The sequence below is a fragment of the Sceloporus occidentalis genome, unplaced genomic scaffold, assembly GCF_023333645.1.
Source record: "Sceloporus occidentalis isolate IW3139 unplaced genomic scaffold, rSceOcc1.0.p SCAF_85, whole genome shotgun sequence".
In the NCBI taxonomy this organism is placed as follows: Eukaryota; Metazoa; Chordata; class Lepidosauria; order Squamata; family Phrynosomatidae; genus Sceloporus; species Sceloporus occidentalis.
In genome coordinates, this window is record NW_028317065.1 from 3,639,411 (window position 1) to 3,663,816 (window position 24,406).

General features: G+C 38.9%; 1 protein-coding gene across 1 annotated transcript; it reads left to right on the forward strand.

Moving 5' to 3' along the window:
• Window positions 1-2,364: 2,364 nt before the first annotated feature.
• On the forward strand, window positions 2,365-23,020 carry LOC149285079 (solute carrier family 49 member A3-like). The gene is made up of 11 exons (XM_089495863.1): window positions 2,365-2,505; window positions 5,282-5,440; window positions 8,395-8,614; window positions 9,997-10,073; window positions 10,812-10,949; window positions 13,027-13,143; window positions 14,599-14,751; window positions 16,152-16,309; window positions 17,407-17,519; window positions 21,485-21,590; window positions 22,894-23,020. The coding sequence occupies exons 1-11, from the start codon at window positions 2,365-2,367 to the stop codon at window positions 23,018-23,020; spliced, it is 1,509 nt and encodes a 502-aa protein (XP_089351989.1).
• The last annotated feature ends 1,386 nt before the right edge of the window (window positions 23,021-24,406 follow it).

The window sequence follows — 24,406 nt, forward strand, 5'->3', positions numbered from 1 at the left end:
GTAAATGTGCAGTAATACTGCAGTAAAATTGCAGTATTGCAGTTTTTTCATGTCCAAAAAACTGCAGTAATTTTTCGTAAGGGAGGCCTTGTCTCCTGCCAGTGAAAAACATTATTTGCCAGCTACTACTGTATTTGCCTTACTTACGATCATTAAGTCACACTGTTCTACGTGTTAGGAATAGCACCCTTAGCATTCATATGCGATGTTTCTTCTACAATTTGTGCTTCAGCGACTTGCAAATTGTTCAAGGTGCTTGATGCATTCTATGTGCTACCGTTATTATCGTCACCTCTAAATCAATTGGACTCTTTATGAAACACATTACTTAGTGGTGACATTCTATTCCATGTTACATCAATAGCTGAGGTGTTTTGGCCTGTACTACTTTAATATATTGTATAGTATTTTTTTTTTTATCGTTGCTAGTCCACATTGTAACAGTTGTAGATATATAATGTATTGAAATGTACACATCAAAATAACATCCTAGTTCTTAGGCTGGACACACTAGGCAACTTCCTGAGGAGCTAGTGACGGACAGCGTTTCAAATTTACCTTCCCAGGAGTCAAAAGTGTAGCCTGTGGACAAATGCATAGGGTTTACAAACCAGGGTGAATTTTTCTGTGCCCGTCTGGTACTGACCAAACATTATATATGATGTTAGGTTATGTCCATAATATGTAAACTAATTGGCAATAAATACTGACGTCATTAACATCACTCGAACGACAGTGTTGGATAGTCTGTGTGGGCAGCAATGGAATTGCTGTTCTACTTAGACTTCAATGGAAGACATTTATAGCCATATATATAACACACATATAATTTAAATATTCATGCCAGAGCCCTGTTTCAGGGTCACTCGGTGATGAGCTGCAGTGGGGATCAAAGTGTGAAAAAATATTTTAAAAAAAATAGAAAAAATAAAAGTAATAAAAATAAATATATTCACAACCTTGTGGTGCCCCCATGACATCATAAGGGGTACCATGTGGATAAAAGGTCTATAAAAACCTCAAGGGCGACTCCAGTTTAAAAAGTGAAAACATAAAACAAATTAAATGTGCAAAAAAGACATGCCCAAACACCTTCCAACTCTTCCACTAGAAATATATCTTTAAAAAAAATCACTGCCCCAAAGCAAAAGTTTTAAAATGAAAACATAATAGATACAGTAGTGAAACATTATACATGGTGTACCATATGTATGTCATGCATGTAATACATTAGGAAAGAAGGTCCCAGCCCTGAAGAGCTAATTCCTGAATCAAGTCTGTTTCTACACTAAACTCAGCAGGAGAGCAACCTCTTTTGAACCGGCAATCCAAGTGAGCTTTTCCTGCAAGAATTTTGGGATGCTTGTGATTCTGGCACTTTTGTGAGTATACATATGAAGAGTGCGGCGGTGGATATCCAGCTGTCGGCCGCACCTATATCATCTGCCGGCTGCTTGCCTTAAAGTGCCAGGGCCACATCGTGATCGCCAGTCTAACGGAATGCCACCTATATACTGCATCATTAAGTCAGTAAGATTTCTTGATATCCCCTTCACCTTACTGAAATATGAATGGGCAGCTGCACTTTTTTTGTATTAGAAGCTCACTGTGTTTGTCTTCTTACAATGCCTAACTAGATTTTGATGTGCAACCACAATTCCAATAGAACCTCACCAGCCATCTTCTGCTTTACCTAATAAAACCCAAGAAGACATGGATGTATCAAAGCACAATTCCATAAGGAACCATAAGTGTTTGAAGAAGATCTCCACCAATATGTCTTGCTGAAGAAATGACAGCACAAACACAGTTTCAGCTGCTAATCTTTGGAACAGAAAAGCAGCATGAAGCTGGATCTAAACTAACATGAACAATTCTAAAACCAAGAAAAGAAGCTAAAAGTTCTCCTTTTTTAAGGTGGCTATAAAAGATCCAGCTCTGTTGAGTTGCACTTTTGATTTTCGCAGCAGCCAGCTCTGCTGGCATGGGAGGCTGGCCTTAGATTTGTCATTTTGTGCTGTGTGAGGCTTCCTCTTCCTCCCCAGTGCTCAGACAGGAGGAGTGGCCATACACAGTCTATGTGAGTCAGCCTTAGTCAACAACAATGACTTTTAAAGAAAAGTAAGGCTAACTCAGTGAAAGGGGGTGTGATGCTTGCCAGGGCCACCGCATACCAGTGAAGAACCTCAGAGCAGATTGCAGGCTTTCTTCTCCATGATCAGCTGTCCATGTGCGAGGTCCGGAGTTTGAGTGGTGCTGCTTGGGCTTACACTGTACCTGGCACCTGCTTTATGGGGGATGTTGGAGTGCTGATCCTTGGAAGGTAGTGGATCTGTATCAATATCTGACAACAAAGACTCAGATATGGGGGATGATGAAAGAGATCGCCTGGACCCTGACTCGGAGAGGTGCTGCTTACTAAGAAAGATCGCTGACTTCAAGCTGTACAAGAGGAGATGGCTCATCCTTGGAGCGGTGTGCCTTCTAAACTGCTCCAACGCAATGGTAGGTGAAGGGACCCTACCAGGAAAAGTCATTCTTCATAGCACGTTATTATCATTATAATAATATTTGTTATTAGCGAGCTCTGTGTATGGTAACATGTTCCTTACAATAAAAAAAGTCCAAGAGCTTACAATCTAAACTGGGAATTCATTGCTGGAGTCAATTCAGGTTATCTTTTAATCTTAATGGCTTGTGAAGCAATCCATCAAGGTTTGTTTAGTTGGAAAATCTTGAAAATGTTAACATGCACTTTAACAGCATTTAAGTAGCTCTTTCTGTTTGTCCACTTTGTAACCAGAGTACATGTGATCCAACAGTTATATTTACCCTGACATTATTATAATAATTACCGTATTTGCTCGATTATAAGACGACCCTGATTATAAGACGACCCCCCAAAATCTGAATATTAATTGAGGAAAAAAAACAAAAAGCCTGAATATAAGACTACCCTATATGAAAAAAAGTTTTACTAGTAAATATTAATTCATGTAAAGAATATTTTCATATTTAATAAAAGCTATGATTGAGAAAAATATATATTTTTTTTATTTCCTTTTATTTGCCAACCTGCCCCCCCAGTTATGCACATCTGCCCCCAGGGTTGCCACTCTGCCCCCAGAAATGCCTTATACCCCCTATTTGCCACTCTGCCCCATGATGTGCCTTTTAACCCTCTATATGCCACTCTGCCTCCAGAAATGTCTTATACCCTCCTGTCACGGAGCTGGCTTGTCCGACCGACTACCTCCGCTGTCTTGTGCTCCCTTAGCCTGGGACAACACACTTTCTTCGGTTCCCCAGTCACTAGCCGAGACTCAGTGTAGGGTAAAACCAAACGAAGACTGATTTATTTTAGACACACAGATCTGGATATATCCAGCAAAACACACATTAACATAAAACAAGATATTGGGACACAAACCGCCCCCTTAATCTGCCTCTCAGAGACAACAGGGGCAGTAACGGGATTAACAATACAATAGGGGGAAGACTGATTTATACAACATTAAACATCAAAGAATGGTGGTCACTCCCTGGTGGCAGATCCTGGCTGTCTGCTGGAGATAATCCCCTCAGCCAGTGATGAGATGATACTGCTGGGGGTAGCCACAGAAGTCTTTACAAACCCAGGGCCCATAGTCAATAGGGAGGAGGCTGGCAGTCAGGCTTCTCCAGTGGCCCCAGTGATGGAGGCTTCCGTCACACCTCCTATATGCCACTCTACCCACACAAATTATGTTTTTCTAAGAAGTAGGGCTTTAAACTATATATATATATATATATATATATATATATATATATATAGATATGTAATATTAAAAAAAAAAAACTAAAATATAACATTGAAAAAAAGTTTTGATTTTTGCAATTTTGCTTAGGATTTCTATTCAATTTTTATCATAGACTTTGCTTATAAGAAGCATTGAACTCATCTAGTCTGACCATGTCTTTGCTGACCCTAATCAGACCTTGGTCTCATCTTAGATTCAGGATAGTTTTATGCTTATCCCATGCATGTTTAAGTTCCATCACTGTATGCGCCTCTACCACTTCTGCTGGGAGGCTGCTTCACTTATTTGTGTGAAGGCTCTGCACGTCCTCTCTTACTAAGCTTCAGTAAATCACCCTTCTAAAAAGGTTTTTACATACCACACTTTTTTAGTTTATATTAGTAGTGGCAGGGGTACTATGTGTTCTGATACTTTTTTTAGTTTTTTTTTTTTTGTGACTATTATTACTATTATTATTATTTTACTTTATTATGTCTTTGACCAGAAATCTCTTTGGTGTCTTTATAGACCTCATGGATCTTTCTTGTAAACAGATGATACCACTGATGATATAATGATGATGTCACTGGATTTAAATTACCGTGTTATATATATATATATTTTTTTTTTATTTTAACGTTAAGTTCTAAAAACTTTTTCCCCTTCATTTTATGGCTACATTATGCCAAATACAATGTATATGTTTTCTCTGTTTGTCATATAAATAATGTCCCAGCATTTCATTTTTGAAAGAACTGTTCATCTTTAAGCCTTATGCATGTCAGTTCCAGGTAAATATATTTTGTGCAAATGAACTGATCAGTAAATTGTTATTTTAGTATTGACAGGCAAACCTTCTCTGTAAGTGTGAATCCAACACATGACCCTATGTATAAAACATGACCCAAAGCTATATCTAAAACATATTTAATAATTGTTATATTAGATATTATGCAATAACTTGCCCACTGTCCACATTGTATTCAAAAATTGGCACATACAGTATTAATATCTGGCCTGAGAGCAGCACTACCAGATGCCCCCAGGACCTACCTACTCCATGGACACTATGGACACTGTGCCATCTAAAGCACAGCCCTGTAAATGGGCCGGTTACAAGTTATGTCTCTGACCTCATAACCAGTCCCCTGATCAGCAATGCACCTGATCCATTAATAATTGGTTACAATAATGAGCGACAGAGGATGCTGTCCTTAGACCTGCTGCCCTAGGCCTAGCCACCCTAGCCAAGATATTCTGCTGATCCCCAATAATGCTTACCATTTCTATTGCAGCTCATTCGCTGGCCAAAAAGACAATGTTCAGCCCTCAAAAGTAAAATGCATAAAGCTCAAAAGAAAATGTAGTCTTTGCGTTTCTGCAATACTTGTATCTTATTAGTTGAACAATGCTCCAGATTGGACCACTAACATACTGAATTACAGTACTATATATATATATATATATTTCTGACAAATACCTCAATATGTTTCATATTTCAGTTATGGATCAGCTTTGCACCAGTGGCCGACTTGACAGCAAGCTTTTTCAATTGCACGCTCGATGACGTTAACTTTCTTTCTCTTGTATATGTAATTATATCTATACCATTTGGATTTGGAGCATCATGGTTTTTGGACACGCTTGGTTTAAGATCGGCTGTAAGTACACATTTATTGAAAGCTTATTATAAACAGTTTTTTGCTCATGATAATTTACAATGAGTATACCATGCCATAAGGCAGGGGCGTCCAAGTTTTTTCTGCAGTGGGCCACTTCATCAGAATTGTATCAGTGCGAGGGCGAGGAAAATATGGCCTTTAATAAAATATGCAGATTAAAATAAAGTAAATGACACAAAACCTTTACTTTTCCTCTCACTGATTTCTGGGCCTAGAAAGTTTTGTGACTACAAATTCAGGATTCTGGATAAGTAAAAATGAAATAGTTCTATTTATTTTAGCGATGCACTAAAATGAAAATCTGGACCAAAACCGAAAATTCAGGGTTCACTTAGCCGAAACTGAAAATGACCCCCCACACACTTTTTTAATAAAAGTAAGTTACACACCAAAATTGTACAAAAAATTATATATTATGATTGTTAACAGCAATCTCAGGCATACCCAGATTCCAGCATGTACTGGTTGGCTGGGCATTGTATTTTTTGTCCAATTTTAGTGTGTAACCACGCTTTTATTAAAAGTAACACACCACAATTGGACAAAAAAAATCAACAATATGACTTGGCATGATAGGAGTGTGATTGCTAACAGCAAACACACTCTTTTTATACCCAGGCAACCAGTGAATGCTGGAACCTAGGCATGATGGGACTGTGATTGCTGTTAGCAGATTGCTGTTAGCAATCACACTCCTATCATCCCAAGTCAGCCAGTACATGCTGGTACAGGGTGGCTGTAAGTGCAGACCCCATACTGCTGGCAGCATCAATACACAAGGGAGCAGCTAGCCAGATTTCAGGCTGACTTGGCATGATAGGAGTGGGATTGTTAACAGCAATCACAGTCCCATCATGCCTAGGTTCCAGCACTTACACATCCATGCTATCACACACACACAAATTCATTCATTCACAGATTCATTCCCTCAATCAGGCATACTCATTCAAACACCCTCCCCCACCCCCTTACCTGCACTACAGCTCTCTCAATGCCGATCACAGACTTCAGCAGGGGGCGCGGCCTCCCTCGTTCTCCCCACAGAGGAGGCAGGACCGGAGCAGAGAATAGACCCTCCCACAAGTAAGCGGCAGGGCTCTTGTGATCCTGGCCGCATGTTGGACGCCCCTGCCATAAGGTATATCTGTAGTGACATCACACCCTTCTTCCCCAAGTGCGCCGTATATATTTTTATCCCAAGGATACTGATTGGTGTTTTCATAGAAAAGTTTTTTTTTGGAATGACTTGGTATAACTAGAAAGCACAGGGATGGAAGTTACTTGAAGCCATTTACTAGTAAAAACTGTGGTTACTACCAGTGATGTATTCAGGCCTCGGCCAACTAGGTCTAAGGAGGAAGGTTCTTGGGGCACCAGTTCATCTGGTATAAAACCAGGAGATGTTTTCTGTCTAACAGATTCAAGTAAGCCAGAGAGCTGGAGTGCAGGGAAAGAGGCGATGGGGGAATCTGCAGAACCCCTTCATGCATTTGCAAGGGGAACCACATAAGAACTTAAAGGGACTTCCCAGGTTTTTATATGCATTAAAGTCCATGCAATGGCTGGAGTGTCCCTTTAAGTGAAAAACATTTTCCCCAAATAATTGAAGTCCGTCTAGCCCCTCACTAACCTGTTTGGTGGCATATCATGCCGATGGCATTGACAGGTCATGGCAGGTTCAATCCTGAACCGGGTCTCCAGGGATAATGTAATTTATTTACATACCTTTGCGATCAAAAGTTTGTATAACCTTGGAGAACTGGTAATATATGTACCATAACACATTACTTTTATTTCTCATTTCCTATGGGATTCATATTCAACTGTAGGGGCATGCCTAGAGTATTTGGCACCTGGGCAGATCCCGTATGTGGCACCCCCCCCCACACACAAAATTAATTTTGGCAACAATATTTATTTCACAAATTTGTAAACTGTATGTCAACTGGAAAAAAAATAAGAATCTAAAAAAATAAATTAACATTTACTGAACAGATATGGTACAGCATGACTCCAATTACCACACGCTAAGCCAGACATTTACGTGGTAGGCCTCTGCCCCTAAAACAGACTTAATGTGCCACCTCTGCCCCTAAAACAGCCTCCTTTTGCCACTGCTGCCCCCTAAACAGCCTGCCTGTCCAATTTCTGCCCCCTTAAACAGCCTGACTGTCCCATTTCTGCCCCCCTAAACAGGAGACTGTGATGGCCACTCCAGAACCTTCACCTTTTTCTGCTGTAACCACTGCAGGGTTAACTTGGCCTTGTGCCCATAAACACACATATACACATACACGCTGCCTTTACACACACCTGCCCATTAACATGCATATAGACATACACTGCCCTTACTCAACCCTGCCTTTACACACACACATATACACACACACCAGCTTACAAACATACAAATACCTATAATGCTCTTACACACATACACACACACTGCCAATACACATACACTGCCCATACACACACCAGCTTACAAACACACATATATACACATCCACTGCCCTTACACACTGCCTTTACACACACACACCTATCCATAAACACACATTTACACATACACGCTGCCTTTACACACACCTTCCCATTAACATGCATATACGCATACACTGCCCTTACACACACTGCCCATACACACACACTGCCCATACAAACACACACACTGCCCATACAAACACCGTGCCTCTCTCGCTTCACCCTTGCTATGGCCTTGCCTCAAGTAAAGCTCTGCAATAAACAAGTGTTGAAAGCAGCCCAGTGTTGCATGCATTTCATAACAGTGGGGTAGTTAGGAATCACTATTTTATATCCCGGACACTGTTGGGCTGGCAGCGGTTTCCAAACAGAAGCAGATGTGGCGTTTAGTGGAGTAATGTAATGGCGCATGTGTTAGTGTGCTTCACTAATTCTGTGACTTTATTTTCCAGGTTATTTTGAGTTCCTGGCTCAACATGTTGGGAAGTTTAATACGTTCTGCCAGTATCATATCGTTTCTCAATAAAGGATCAAGCAGTTTATATTACTTATTTGTGGGCCAGTGTCTGTGTGCCACGGCACAACCACTTGTCCTTTTTGTTCCTGCCAAGCTTGCTGCTGTATGGTTCCCAGAGCATCAAAGAGCAACAGCCAACATGATAGCTTCAATGTGTGAGTAATATTAGGAATACAATTTTATTTATATATATATATATATATATATATATATTACATTTTCCAGGGAATCATGGAAACTTTCTGTTTTGCAGTTTATACACATATCATTATTATGTGGTAATATAACAAATTACCAAGAATCATTGCATCTTAAAAGTGGGTATCATAGCATAGTTATGTATTAATAAGCACTATATAAATTACATGTGTGTGTTTTACTAGTGACTTTGAAATGGTTTTTAGTTTATTTGTTAAATGTTGGGGAAGACTTGGTGGTGGAGGTGATAAAGAAATGGTGGAAGGAGTGGAAGAGTGAATGGAAGAGGCTGAGATGAAGGGGCGTGCTGGGGTTTACCGAAGATAAGAAAAAAAAGAGAAGAATATTAATTTAAAAGGGGAACTCCCAACAAAGTATTTACTACTAGAATCAGATTTTTGCATAATATGTTTTCAGTTGCACATTAGTTATCTGTCTGGCAGGCAAACACCCTGTCTGTGCCAAGCAATAGAATGGCTCAGTCTTAATCATCCAGTTCTGACACCATGACTAATGAAAATCTGTGGAGCAGGTTTGAGTCCTTGAGCAATAAAATTAATGTTTAATGTTTGCATGACTAATAGTATTTCACATTTCCTTTTGCATAGCCTCCTACACTTAACCCCACCAAAAGTACACCTACTTCCATACCTACCAGTGGTCCCAGTTTTGTGGTAAAGTTCCAATTTTTTGACACTATCCCATTGCCCTGTTTTTGAGGACACTGAGGATCATGGGTCAGTTGGGGAGGTCCTCTGACCCAGGGAGTTGTAGACTCGGCTTCCATGTAACCACAACACTCTGTACCTAAGCTCCACAAGATGGCTCTTTCTTAAAGGTGGGTGAACATGTCCACTTCTGGGACTGTTCCTGCACCCTCTATCTTTTGCCACTTCCCTCTCCCATATGTGTCCTGATTTGGATATATTTGAAAAAATTGAGTCACAGCACAAAGCTGTGATCAAAAGGGGAGTGGGTTGCTCTAGAAGGCACTGAGGGCTGTAGTGTGGTTAGATTGCTACTACGGAAGCTGGGATTTTCCACTCTCACCTCAGATCAAATTGAGGCAAAATAGGTCTGACAAAGTGAATGCTTAGATTGCCTCTTCTGCACGAGGAACTACATCCTAAGGGCTTCAGAACAAAAAAATTACAAAGTTGAAAAACAATGCTTAATATCTAAATACTTCTTATCTAAAAAAAAAGTAAGAGCATAAAATGTAATTTGAGGCATCTGAACTCTTTGAGTGTGAAATGCAAATTATTTCCTACAGTTAGCAGAAAGGACTGTAAGCGCCAGATCAGCCCATGCCATAATCTGTGTATTTATTTTTCTCTAGCAAATCCCATTGGCATACTTCTAGCCAATATATTATCTCCGACTATTGTACAAGATAAGGAATACATTCCTCTTATGGTAAGTGAAAAACATTAGTTGTCTTTTCAGTATGAATAAAAAAAAAACATGTACTTCTAAAGCAATAAATATGAAAAGTGAATCACTGTTCATAAGGTCACCAGTCCCACCAGTGCATTAGAACCCAATGCAAAAGACCAGATGAGTCTGTCTCTTCACGACTTCTGTAGACACTGCTTGCCACAACAGAAACCTAGGCAGATCAGTTGCTTACCTGGGATCTCTCTGGAGAACTCTGGGTTGACATGGGATCGGGGTCCTGACACGCCCCACTACCCACACATTTAACCTTTTAATGAGGATGTTTCCCGGGAATGCCTCAGACATTAGTGGGAACCCCCTGACGTCAGCGGGAACTCCTGCGACGTCATTGGGACCACCCACTGACATCAGAAGGCAGTTCCCAGGTATCTTCAGTAGTCAAGTAATACACAGTCACATAGTACATGTAGAATTATACTCCCTTCGTGTGCCATGTACAACACAATTTCTATGTGTAAATACAGCATACCAACCATTTTCTTTTGTTCACACTAAAACAGTAGACAGCCTTAATAACAATTTTGCCATTAAACAAGAATATCAAGACATGGTAGTATGGAAAGTTCTTTGTAATATTGCAACCAATTTTTACTCCAGGTAGAGTGCCCAGACAGATATTGCTAAAAAAACAATTAAATATACACTATATGTCTCGTTTTTGCTAAATGACTAATTCTCATAAAATTGTGTTTAAAGATGGGAATATTTGGCATCCCTGCTGTAATAGCCTGCATCCTAGCAACAGCAGGGATCTGGGAAAAAGCTCCGCCGACTCCACCATCAGCGAGTGCAGTAAATGCTGCTTCAGAGCCCTTTATTTCTGGCCTAAAAAAGGTAAGCCACAAAAGACCCTGCACAACCCCAGCTTCAGTTATCATGTATCCAGTGTTTTGTAGGTCAGGTATAATTAACAGGTAACTTTTCAGGTGTTGTTGAGAAATTCAAGTCAATTAATGTCAATATGTTGGCAGATTTGTGCTGGGTGAGGATGGTGGAACTTGAAGATCAACACCTGCTGGAAAGCTATGTGTAGGCCACACGTCATAGATCATTTAGAGCAGTGTTAAGCATTGCCAATACATGAACACTGTAAGCAATTCAAAACCAGTTGTGGTTAGCTTGGCACATTGTTAAACTACAACTTGTTTGAGTGAGAGAACAGGTGAACTGAAGGCAACATGGCAGTACTTATGGTGATGCCATCTCCCTGAGCCTCCAATCCGGGATAGGGCATCACAGCAAGCGCCGTCATATTGCCCTCATTTGACAGTTTCTGTGACATCCTCTTCCCCAATTGGAGGATCGGGGAGGACGTCACCGTAGCGCGGCCATTTTGGCAGAAGTTGCTGGGTTATGTCCGTGGAGATGCGTACGGAGAAAGAAGATTAAGAATTTAAGATAGAAGAGAGAGGAGGGAGAAGTTGAAGAAGATGTGGAAACCGCCGGCGGAAGCTGTCAGCAGAGACGGTAGGGAAATATTTAGAGAGAGTGAGGTTGAGAAAAAGTAAAAGTGTGAGTAAATGTGGACCCACGAATGTTGGAAGAAAATTCTAAGCTTTTTTGCTTCATTTTCATCCGATTAATAGGGGTCTGGGCTTCGTACGAATCGCCAAATTTACCAAAAAAAAGTCTAATATACATACAATATTTAAGTATATCTAAATGCTGATTTTAAGGTTATCTGTGTATGCCCACCAATCCATCTATAATAATGAGCTACTGTTTGACATTACTGAATTGTGTTCAGTGTGTTTGTCAGTCATGGTTAAACTTGATGATGTCATAATAATCATATAAAACATATATCAGATTACCTATGTCCTAGTAGCCATATGCCAAAAATAGCACTCCAGCAAGGAAATTATTTGCTTTTAACTGTCTTTTTAACAATGCTCTGCAGTCATCTAAAAAACGAACATTGTGGTGTCGGGATTCCTGTCAATGAAATTCAAGTTTGTGAAAATTTGTTACATTCCAAGTACAAAGAGCAGATTATATTTTTGCAAGTTTACATTTTCAGCAGTACAAAATTGATTAAAAAAAAGCAAGTAAATGCAAAAAGGATTAAAAAAAATACAATTCAAAAATATAAGGAAGGGAAAAATGATGAAACTAACAATGAAAAAGAAAGGGAAGGGTACGCTAATCTATAGGGTCGTTGGTAATCTTCCTCAGCAGTAAAAAATGTGCAGATTAAATGGACTGAAACTCCACAGAACATATGGAAATGCCTAATGCAGGGGCGTCCAACCTGCGGCCCTCCAGCTGCTGCAGGACTACACCTCCCATCCTCCTCAGCCAGCCCCTTAGCTGAAAGAGCATTATGGGAGATGTGGTCCTGGAGCAGCTGGAGGGCCACAGGTTGGATGCCCCTGGCCTAATGTGTTCTTCATCAAGCTGATTTCATGGTGCATTGTTCATTTTCATTTGTTCCATGGTGTCCTTTGTTCATATGATAAATTATGTAATAAATATTTTGGATTGTATGCCGTTTCAGTGAAGATGTTTTCGTCCTGTGCCAGTCCTGAGTTTTTGTTCTGTTAGTCTATGGGTGAAAGAGAGTAGTTATCATGTACAACTCATTATATATACTTGAGGAGTACATTTTATGACATGTCCACTACACGTATGAAGCTTGGCACAAGTCAAACATTAAGCAATGCATGTTGATGACTTTTAGTAGAGTAGATTTATTGACCACCAAGAGCTCTGTTCATTCATCTGAGTAAAGTTTCCCTGGAGGACCATTTATTGTTTTTTCTCAACAGGAAGTTAAAAAGTGCAACATTTGTTAGATACAAGAGATTTGACCATGTGGTATTGAGCCATTCTAAAGAAAAGGGTGTTGTAAGTTGTAAAACATATTGATTTGAAGTAATTTATATTCTAATCTTATTATTTTAATTTACAGCTCATGAAAAATAAGGCATACGTCATCCTAATGCTGTGCTTTGGGGCAGGTCTTGGCCTCTTCACAGCATTTTCTACATTTCTGGAGCAAATTTTATGTTTCAAAGGATACCCAAATGTGAGTTTTTACATACTTGCTTCAAACTAATTGTAAAATTGCATTTCATTTGCAAGTTTCTATCCTTTAATGCTATTTTCTGCTTTAAACTTATGTGTGTTTTTAAGTGTTTGTTCTGAAAACCAAGAGAGACTATATATTTGTATGAAATAATAAATCCACATAAGCACAAACCCTGTATAATTAATTTAAGACGCAGAGGACAGAAAGTATTAAATGGCCTTTTTAAGTGCCCAGTGGTAGCGTAGGTTATTGTCCAGTGGTCTACAGTTAACTGAAATGAAGAGAAATTAGTACCCTCTTTGTGGCAGAGATTATGTCTTCTGTGAGAGCTGATACCTTTTATTGGGACAACATAGACGAAAGATATAAGCTTTCGGTACCTTAGAGCTCTGTTCTTAAATAGAAAGGCTTAGTGATTATGAGAGAAATGATAAGATACTTGGGTTCCCTACATCTAGAACCAGCCAAGTAAAAGGCTGTATTGGTTTTCTGTGAAAGTGAAACAAAGGACAAACCTGACGATCCTACAAAGGCAAGCAAGTCCTCTGTGAAAAAAAACAACATTAATTGTAGTATCTGAAGCATAACTGAACCTCTACAAATGTCATTTTTTTGCTTTCTTGGAAAATCACCTAAAAACAACACAGAATGTTTTTCATGGTAACATCATGGTCTGCTTTTCAGCAACATTTAAAATATTCCCAGCTAAATTCTGACTAACACAACATTTTATATGATTAAATAGTTTTTTTGGAACAGTTTGGGCATTTAGCAGTATTGCCAATTGTATTTCTAATGCTACATTTAGTTATAAAAGTGTCAAATTCTTTAAAGCAAACGCACGCTCATGCGTCCCCATCCAGGAGGCTTAGTTTTAAAGAATATCTTTTCTAACCATTTCTGTTTATTGCTCAACATTAACTCTTCATATTTCTCAATATTCTTTATCAAAACAAAGACAACATATTGAAAGAAACAAGTTTAAACCTATTAGAGCTAATGCCATTTTGCTATTTAATACTATTTAATTCAGGGTAAAATATATTGGCATTGGCTGGAGGCAACCTGCAATGGGTTCTCATATGTGTTTTAATTAATAAGTAAATAAAAAAACAAAAATAAGTTACCAGTAAAACGTTCAATTAATTATTATTATGATTAGCTTGTTCTTCTTTGTTTTTGAATGTATTGCTGCATAGTCTGCCCCTGTAATTAATTAAAAAGCACCTATATCATTAAGCTATACCGAATAACATTATAATGATTTTGAAATCATGTACCGTAAATATATGAAAAAAAATAAATAAAAAAATAAATATATATATATATATATATATATATATATATACAAATACTGTATATATATATATAGCAGAAACACCTGTGTGGGGTCCCAAAGTAAGACTCTGTATGGTGCGGCTACCTGTGCATTTCTAATAATAGCTTTTTTAGTTTTTTTCAGGCATGTGTGGAGCCCTATTTATTTTCTTCGGGGTTGTTGGTGCTTTGGTATGTGGGCTGTATGTCGACAGGACAAAAAAATTCACAGAAGTTGTCAAGATATGTTTTTCCCTGACTGCGCTAGCAAATATTGCATTTGCAGTGGTAAGTTCATCCTGTAAAAATAATGTATTTTTGTTTACAATTTTCTGGTCTACCCAGTAATTTGAGCAAACTATAGATTTATAAATATTATAAAAGCTAATAAGTTTAAAAATAATTTATATTTAAGTGTAAATATTTGTAATCTTGAGATTACAATTGATATCTGTTTAGTTACATCATATTTTTTCCACTGTAATTTCTTAAACCATCTAATACATACATTTCAGCACTGCTGGGTTAATGGATTGTGGGGCTGAAGCAGAACATTTTGATTGTCCTAAGAATGGAATTATGCAGACAGCAAATAAAAAACTATTTTTAAAAAAAAGCAATGGCGTACATAGCGTGGATGTGGGTATATAAATAAGGACACACATATAATCAGTGACGTAGGGTGGCAGGTCAAGGGGGAGGTCTTGGGCAGCCCCCCAATATCTCGCTGTTCAATGGGCCATTACAGGGGAGTTCTTTTGGTATACTAAATCAGCCCATTTACACAGCCGCCTTTTAAGGCAGTCCAGACTCTGACAAGGAGGTTTCAGCTAGGGGGCGCTACTCTAGGTCGGGAGCCCAGAAGGTAAATCCATAGCTGCATAAAGTAGACTATATGGATAAAACAGAACAAATTCTGGGGATACAGCTTTAAAAATACTCTGTAAAAAGAATAAAAACCACAAATGGTGCAATAATGTTTAAAAGGTTTAAAACAGCCCCCACTGGTTGTGCCACACTCACAAGATTGTAGTAGGAACTGCGCCTTTAAGATAGCCTGTATCTTAGGAATCCTGAAGATTTACTGGAACTTTTAAAACCACCTCAAAGTTTTAAAAACCGGTCATCTGCTGGATACAAACGAATGATAGGCAGGCAGGGTATCTTCCAAAAGCTCTTTATTTAAAATAGCCCATTAAAAATGCTTAATGTTTTAGGAAACTAAGTCCAACGCGTTTCGTCATATGTTGACTTCATCAGGGACTAGTAATAATGCATCAAGAAACATAAGCTAACAAAATATAAACCTTTTATGAGGTACATGTAGGTTCCTTTAAAAAAAAAGATGGTGCTGTGAAATACACTTGGCAACAGGCAGCTGTGCTTATAAAGCACAGCTTATAAAGCTTATAAAGAACAGCTTGTATGGGAAATTTCAGGACTGTTGGCAGGTATGCTGTATGTCAATCTGGCCCTGAATTTCTGGCCCTGACTGGAGTGAAGATAAGGGGAATAAATGATTTATCTAATTCTAGTTCCGCAGTATTAAAACATTGGTCATTAAATAAAGATGTTCTGTGTAACCAATTACATTAATAGTATATAAGTGGTGTTATCAGCAATGGGTTGAAATGCATCCTAGCAGAAGGATCTAAATCATAGTTTTGGAATATCTGTTTATACCACAGGCATCTAACTTCAGGAACCAGAATATCTTGCTGGCCATTATATGTTCATTGTTTGGATTTTTTGGATTTGCCATTTACCCTATTGCCATGGAGCTAGCTGTAGAGTGTTCTTACCCTGTTGGAGAAGGAACTTCCACTGGTTTGGCTTTCGTATCAGGGTAAGCAGGAAACCGTGAATATAATATATGAATAAAAATACTATATAACCATAAGCCCCTTATGCTGTTTTTGATCTCTGCTTAAAATAATAAGTCAAATTATATCAAAATTTGATTTAACATATGCCACCAAAACGTTAAATAAATGTATAGATTGTGATTTATTTTTGTACTGGTAAGAGGTAATGCCATGTATTTGTTTTGTAGAATGATCGTGTTGTATCCCCTGTCTATTTTGTTTGCCTGTCACACTATTGTTCTGTAGCAGTTTTCTACCCCTGCACTACCTGCTCGACTCTGGTTTATAGCTTCTTGGGGGCAAGCCCTGCTAAACCTCCTCCTCAGCCCTGCCCCTCCCTTTAAAATCAGTATGGGGAGAGCATGAGTAGGGGAGAGACCTGGAAAGTTCTCAGTTACCATGTATACTTGCGGGTAAGCAAGGTTTAAAAATATGCCCAAATAACCCAGTAGTAGTAGTGCGGCAGCAATGCATTGAAGAGTAGCATGTGTGTGTGTATGGGTATGTTAGCATTAGCGTGTCTGGCTGTGCGTGTTAGTGTGAGTGTCTGGTTACGTTAAGTGTGAGTGTCTCAGTGTTAATATGAGCATCTGTGTGCATGTGTGTTAGCCTGATATGTGTTATCTGTGAAGCAACTCATTTTTTCATGGTGTTTTGGTTGAAATTTTGAGAATCATCTTATCTGCAATTATGTACAATGTGGTTCTTATGGTACAGTACAAGCAGTGCCTGTAAACAAATGACCATTGATGTTCCTTTTATCATTGTATTGTAAAAGTACATTCATAGTAATGTAGTTTTATTAATTTGTTGTAGACTACTACTGTTGCACAAATCAAAAAGGAAGGTGATTAAGTTAAATATGTTATTGAATATTTGCATTTTTTTCGAGTCCTTAATTCTTTAAAAAGCTACGATCAGAACATTTATTATGGCATAAATAGGTACTGGAATAATAATGTCTGAATAGTAATGTCGCAATTTATCCCAATGATACAGTATGTACACCAATTTTGTTCTTTTACGTCATACTTACAAAAATAATCTCATTAACTGTGTTTATTATTCCCAAAACTAGCCAGATCCAAGGATTAATCTACATGCTGCTTTTCCAAAATCTCACTAAACCGGTTACTGCTTCTTCTTCATCTTCATGCGGCACAAATCAGATTGAAATATATGACTGGTCGGGTAAGTGTCAAAGCACAAAATTAGTAAAATCTACCGTAATTTGTATGCATTTGTGTAAAGAAACCACAGCTTCTATTATTGCTGAAACATATATATATATATATATATATATATATATATATATATATATATGCATTTTCCACATTTTTAGCAGTGTTTTTCATTTTAAGTCACATAGGTGGCGGTTCACAGAGAACTTTTAACTTTGATCAGTTCTTAGCCCTACGGTATATTGAATTTAGATGGTATTTACCTCTCAGCTTTGCAAACGAGTGCCCTCTATTACTTTCTAAGGTACTGATGTTATCTTGTTCTTCCCCTGCAGCAATTAGTGAATAATACCACCAAGTGCTACGTTATTTATGAGGTTCTTATCCAAGTGTTTCATAACAGTTACAGTTCTATGGTTAAGCATTAGTATTTTTGACAACTTTGTTGAATGACTATACTTCCATTTAATCTCTACATGTAAGCCTATCCAAAGGAAAGGGCAAACGTGTTTCAGAAAGGTGAAAGCATCATTTCAGTATTTTCTCATGGTGGCCAATGGTGCCTTTTTTAAAACTCTTTATCACAAGATAGCTGGCTCCATGTCACATTTGTGTGGGTATTTTTCCCAGTGATCCATGCGGACCAGTATACAGAGTAATTTATACTGCTGGATACTGTTAAAATCATGTTAACCACACTTGAGGACTACTCTGTCTAAAGGATGTGTGAACTGCTGAAGTCCTCCTTAAACCATGTTACTAATGTGCTCTGCATTATTCCGTTTCTATAGTAATGGTGACAAAAAACATTGTCCTTTTAACATAAAAATATTATTTTACCATAAAGCGACCCTGTGTACATATGTGACCAGTTATGTAATTATATAGTCAGTGTAAATAGTCCATTTAGCAAAATAAAGCATTGATTGTGTTAAAATCAATTGTGTCCACCTAGATTATATGGTTTGAGGTCACATATTTTTTTAGGGCTGCAACTAACGATTATTTTAATAATCGATTAGTTGGCCGATTATTTTTTCGATTAATCGATTAATCGGATAAAAAAATGCAATTTTTTTTCAATTTAAAATAATGTAATAAAAAAGTACAATTTACACTTTCATCTCTTTATTGCAATGGCCTCTCTATTCACCTTCTTATTTTACTGACATAATAATAAAAGCTACAAGAACCCAAACACGGTTTTTCTCAAACTAGGTTTTAATACAAAGTTATTAGTAAATATTAATTCATATGGTAACTATTTTTCATATTTAATAAAAACTATGAGAAAAAAGCCTTGTTTAAATTTTTTTAATTTACCAAACTGCCCCCGGCTATGCACATCTGACCCCCAGCTTACCCCCTATATGCCACTGAGGCCCCTGATATACCTTTTACCCCCAGATATGTTTTATGCCCCCCTGATATGCCTTTGACCCCCTATATGCCCTGAAATTCATAATACCCTCCATACACCACTATAACTCACCCATACACCACTCTGGCTCCTCCCCCTCCCATACACCACTCTGGCTCCTCCCCTCCCATACACCACTCTGGCTCCTCCCCCTGCCATACTCCACTCTGGCTCCTCCCCCTCCCATACACCACTCTGGCCCCTCCCCCATACAATACTCTGGCTCCCCCCCATACTCCACTCTGCCTCCTCCCCCCTGCCATACACCCCTCTGACTCCTCCCCCCTCCCATTCACTGCTCTGCCTCTCTACCCGGCTCCGTTAGGCACTTTCACTGCAGCTTCATAGAAGCCTCACCGTAAGTGAAGGTGAGTAACGGGGAGGCTGTCTGTGTGATGCAGACCCTCACCGGCTGACAGAGAGGATGATTCTCTGTCAGCCGGGGGGGGTCTGCACGATGCGCACAGACAGCCTCCGTTACTGCCCTTCACTTACGCTGAGGCTTCTATGAAACTGCAGTGAAAGTGCCTAACGGAGCCGGGTAGAGAGGCAGAGTGATGTATGGGAGGGGGGAGGAGTCAGAGGGGTGTATGGGAGGGGGGAGAGAGACCGGCCGACAGTGAGGGGAATCCAGGTCTCCTGCATCGTTGCGGGGGATCTGGATTCTAGTATTATAATCTGATCTCTGTTTGAGGTCGGATTATATAAGGAGAGGAATTTTTCAGAGCATTTGCTCTGAAAAAAACCTCTTTATAATCGATAAAAATAGATTCGATTAATCGATAATGAAAATCGTTGACAACGATTTTCATTATCGATTATTATCGATTTTATCGATTAGTTGTTTCAGCCCTAATATTTTCCACTAGTTTGTTAATGTAAAATTGTGAAACTCCACTTGAGAATGAGCAATTTCAAGTCAGTGACCAAGGAGAGTGCACCATTTTTTCAATTAGGTGAATTCTGCGGTATCACCGGTATTAATTTCTGCAGTAAGGTCAGAGACCTTATGACTGAGGGATTAAAAGTCTCTATAGGAAACCGTCTGCTTTTTAAATATAAATGTGTGAAAATTGTGAAGTTTTATAAAGCCAAGGCCCTTGAATTCCTGTAAATCAGACAGCCTGCTGATGAATAATGTAGAATTATAGAATTTGCAATTCTTATATCTTTTTTTCTCTAAGACTCTTAGACACATAACAGTGATATAAACAGATATAAAAAAGTTCCTGATGGTCACATGAGCTGTCTGAGTGCCTGATAAAATAGGTGGGTCTTTAGCTGTCTTAAGTCTGTAATGATTGTATCTGACTCTGACTAAGCATGATAAAGAGTTCCAGAATTTGGGGAAAATGTGGCTGAGTGCCCGGCACCTGAGTTTGTCTTTATGTTGGGCACTCAGAATGAGGGATCTGCACACTCCAAAGGAACTCAGGTGCTTAACTGTGCCAGGAAGGGCCAGCTCCCCAGTAGATCAAAATAAATAAAGGCTCCAGGCACTCAAGGGTTCCAGCTCAGGCAGATTTATTGTCTTCCTCTACTGACAGGAGTGATACGTTGGCTGACGTTGGCTGACCGACGTGAGCGAGATAGAATATAGGGTGTGAGGAGTTCTTTCAGGTAGTGTGAGCCTTGATTGTTTAAGGCTTTGAAGGTCAATAGGACAATTTTTAAATATGTTCGCATTTAATTGGAAGCCAATGCAGGGAATAGAAAATAGGTGTTGTAAAACATGAGCAAGTTTGATTTGTCAATAATCTGGCTGCTGCATTTTCTATTGCCTGTAGATGATGGAGTTCTTTTTTGAACGCCAAAAAATAGCATTACAGTAATCTAGGCAAGGGGACACAAATGGATGGATTAATGTTGCCATATCATCCGGTGGAATTAGGTGTTGTATGCTGGCTAAGCAGGAAGAGATTTGCTGTTTAAATGACAGACTAGAATCAATCGGCAATCTGAGATTTCGTACCTCTGTTGAACTAATCAGTTCAGAGCCTCCAAGTTCCAGGCAAGTTGGATGATAATGGGATATTCTGTTTGCTCGGACCAAGAGTAACATTTAGTATTCATAAACTCTATGAGGTCTGCTAAGCAATTGTTGATGAGGCATGTCCAGTGGTAATCTTTTGGAATCATTGGGATATCTGGTAAACAGCAGCTTTATACTCTGGATCACATGTTCTGTACCACTTGTGATACAGTGAAGAAGTGTGTGGAGTGGTGGTCTGACCATATTACTGGATTTACAGTCACTTGCAGATTTCTCCTTGGATAATAGCTAAATATGAAAAGCCAAGACTGTGGCTTAAGGTCATAATGTGTGTATATAATATATTTATATTTAATAAAAGTGTGGTGTTTTTTTTCTAAAGGGGGGGTTATTTTCGGTTTCGGCCAAGTACATCCTGAATTTTCGATTTTGGTCCACAATTTTCATTTCGGTGCATCCCTACTGACAATATTGGAAACCAAATCATGTGAACATAGTACTTTGACTTATGCAATTGTGTGATTTATGGCGGTTAACCTTTTTCTTTGTCTATTTAAAACAGTTTCAACTTTGATTATGGCCAGTTTGAGCAGCCTGGGTTCTTGCGCCTTTGTCATCTTCTTTAATACGGACTACAAACGTTTATTGGCAGAAGCCAATACCACCAGGTCTGATGAAAACAGTGAAACACCAGAATAATAACATCCACAACAACAGACTTGTGACACTGCATACCCTTTGTTTCTGTTTACCAGGCACCAACATGCACAAAGCGTTGCAGCTGCCTTTCATCATTTTATAAATGAGACAAGCCATATGGCATTTTTTTCAATTTGGGAAATAGAAGCGCTGCGGAATATGATGGCAATATATAAATCAATAATTAATAAAATAAAAGAGCTTTGCCAAACTGACACAGAAAAGTCATATCTAACAATTAACAACACTGGCACTAAAAGCATTGGGACTTATTTATAAACTGTAGTAGGATTTCATGATAAAGACAAGCTATCATGATTAATGTTTTTGTTGTATATATCATAATACTAGTTTTAATGTTTTATTCGTTTTTATCCTGTTGTACTTCTAAATGATTTACATGTTGTTCTCAAGAGGTATGAATTACCCAGGTAGATAATGTATGATGTGTTTAGGTGTGATTTGATCAGAGATTTTCTTCTTCATCTTTTCTTCTTCTCCTACTTTTTCTTCTGCTACTTCTTCTTCTATGATCTACATCCAGGATCACAAGATGCAATACCTCAATAAGTGAAAAACAATTAAGTCATGAAAGTAAACTTCATATAGATGCACACTGCAGTGCTAACGCAACTCAACCTTAGTTTTATATTTGTCTCTACACCAATGCTTAAAATACATTTCTATTCACTGACACTTTTTGGATTTTTAATTGTGACCTGTTTTGTCTACAGGTGACAGGCACAGGGGAGCTGAGAATTCTAGCGCAATATAGTATTTTTAATATGTTACTTTTCTATTTTGGCATCAATTGTTTTCTCATTTAATGTATTACTTTATTTTCCTATAATACACATGCATCCTGAGCAGACTGTTGGAAGGAATGTGCAGAGCCAAACTCCACTCCACAGTAACATGTATGTGTTAAAGTGTTTGCCCCTGGGACAATTCCACTGCTGATTTTATACTGTCCACAGCATGTAGACATTTTGGACACCTTTGGCGTGAATCCCTGACACACAGATGTTTACAATTTGCTGCCTCTTAGCTATTGCGAGATGATAATATTGCGCTAAAACAGAGCAAATTGTTGTATATTTGGCATATTGTGTTAGTGTTTAAATAACATTTGTGTTGATATTTTATTTTAAGATAATATGGTACTTTATTTTCTAAACAGACTTGAAGCTCTTAAAAACCAATTTATACTACGTCTACAAATACAATTAAAATCTATAACACAGCTTACAGTCTTTTTTTGTTCTTTTTTAGTGTCACAACCATGGCTTTTTTTCACGCTCATTGTCACTCTGATATGCCTATCGAAGGTTTGAGCCCCAAGATAGAAGAGCAGAGACTTTATGATCCCAATAGTGTGGCGCCTCAAGTACTGAGTTAGCGATAGCAAAGCACTTGCCAGGTGGCCAGATACTAGTATATAGGTGATGCCACAGGTAGAATCACTGGACAGGTACACCCGACAGGTAGTCAGCCAATGCTGGGTTCGGTACAGTAAACAAGTAATCAGACGTAGCCAAGGATGATACACGGAACGGGTAGCAAGGAATGCCGGGTATAGTACACAGAGAAGGTCAGCACAATACAAAACTACTAGACATGTGACCATTTGTCTTCACTACCTGGACATACATGAACATGATGACCACAGCCCCATTAACTATACCTACCATAATGTACAGTACAGCAACAAACTATGCAATGCCTGCATTTTTCCGCGCATTACCACCTCTCCACCATATACACACTTTAAAAACTGGGTGCAGATTTATTAAATTCAAGCTACCTTATAGACGAGAGCACGCATGCAGGTCAGATTACAGCATTCAAACCAGCTTATGCTTACACTTCATAAAGTATCAGATTTATGTGCCTTCATTAGAGCCTGAATATTTTTTCATGAAAGAAGCTGCCCTATCGCTCTATGAGAGCAATTGTGCAGCCCTAACCCTGTGATAGATGGTTTATCTGCGATTGCGCCTCAGCTGCCGCAAGCAGCTTCAGGCCAGGGTCTGGTCCACACACTTGTGACATTCTCCTGCTGAACGATCGCTCCATGAGCGCGACCATGCAGCCTCAACCCCTTCAATGCCTTCAACAGAGATGCCATTGCAGGACTGAAGGGGTTAATGTTGCTGAAAAGTGAAAGTATGTCCTGTGCTTCTATGGCACACCAGCATTGACTTGGTTAAAAATAAAATAACTTCAGTAACAGCAATGACCGGGAAGTCATTATCTGTCAGTTAGCTCTTGTCAGGGTCCACCCTGCCTGCCAGGACTATGCAGTGATTATTTCTAGGAGTACAGTTAAAATGATACCATTTACTGGCTAACTGAGAGGGTAATGGTATCATTTTAACTATACTTTTCTCAACGGCTAACACTGTACAAAACCTTTTTATCATCATAATTATTTCTAATCATGTCTACCTGCAGCCACTAGTGACCACCCTTCCCTCTCTGGAGCATCCATATCCAATTATTTGGGACAGTTGAGCCTTGTTACCTGAGTTTAGCCCTGCCTTTATATACCTACTCTGCCATTCAGTCTTGGTCTTTGCGTTGTTTGGCTTGGGTCCCTGTTGGTCTGCTTGCAGCTAAATATCTGTTTTCGTGTGTATGACCTTGGCTATGTTCTTGATCCTGATTTGTGTCCCAGACTTACCTACCTTCCAAGCCGTGTGCCCTGTCTGATGGTTTCCAGGCCATGTGCCCTGCCTTTGCTACAGTTCCCCTGCCAGTGGGCTTCCTGCCGTCTGCCCTGCCA

Coding starts and splice junctions, on each gene's coding strand:
- LOC149285079 (XM_089495863.1), top strand. CDS start 2,365: ATGGGGGATGATGAAAGAGATCGCCTGGACCCTGACTCGGAGAGGTGC. Junction 10,074..10,811: donor AGGAATACATTCCTCTTATG/GTAAGTGAAAAA, acceptor TTGTGTTTAAAG/ATGGGAATATTTGGCATCCC. Junction 14,752..16,151: donor CAAATATTGCATTTGCAGTG/GTAAGTTCATCC, acceptor TTTATACCACAG/GCATCTAACTTCAGGAACCA.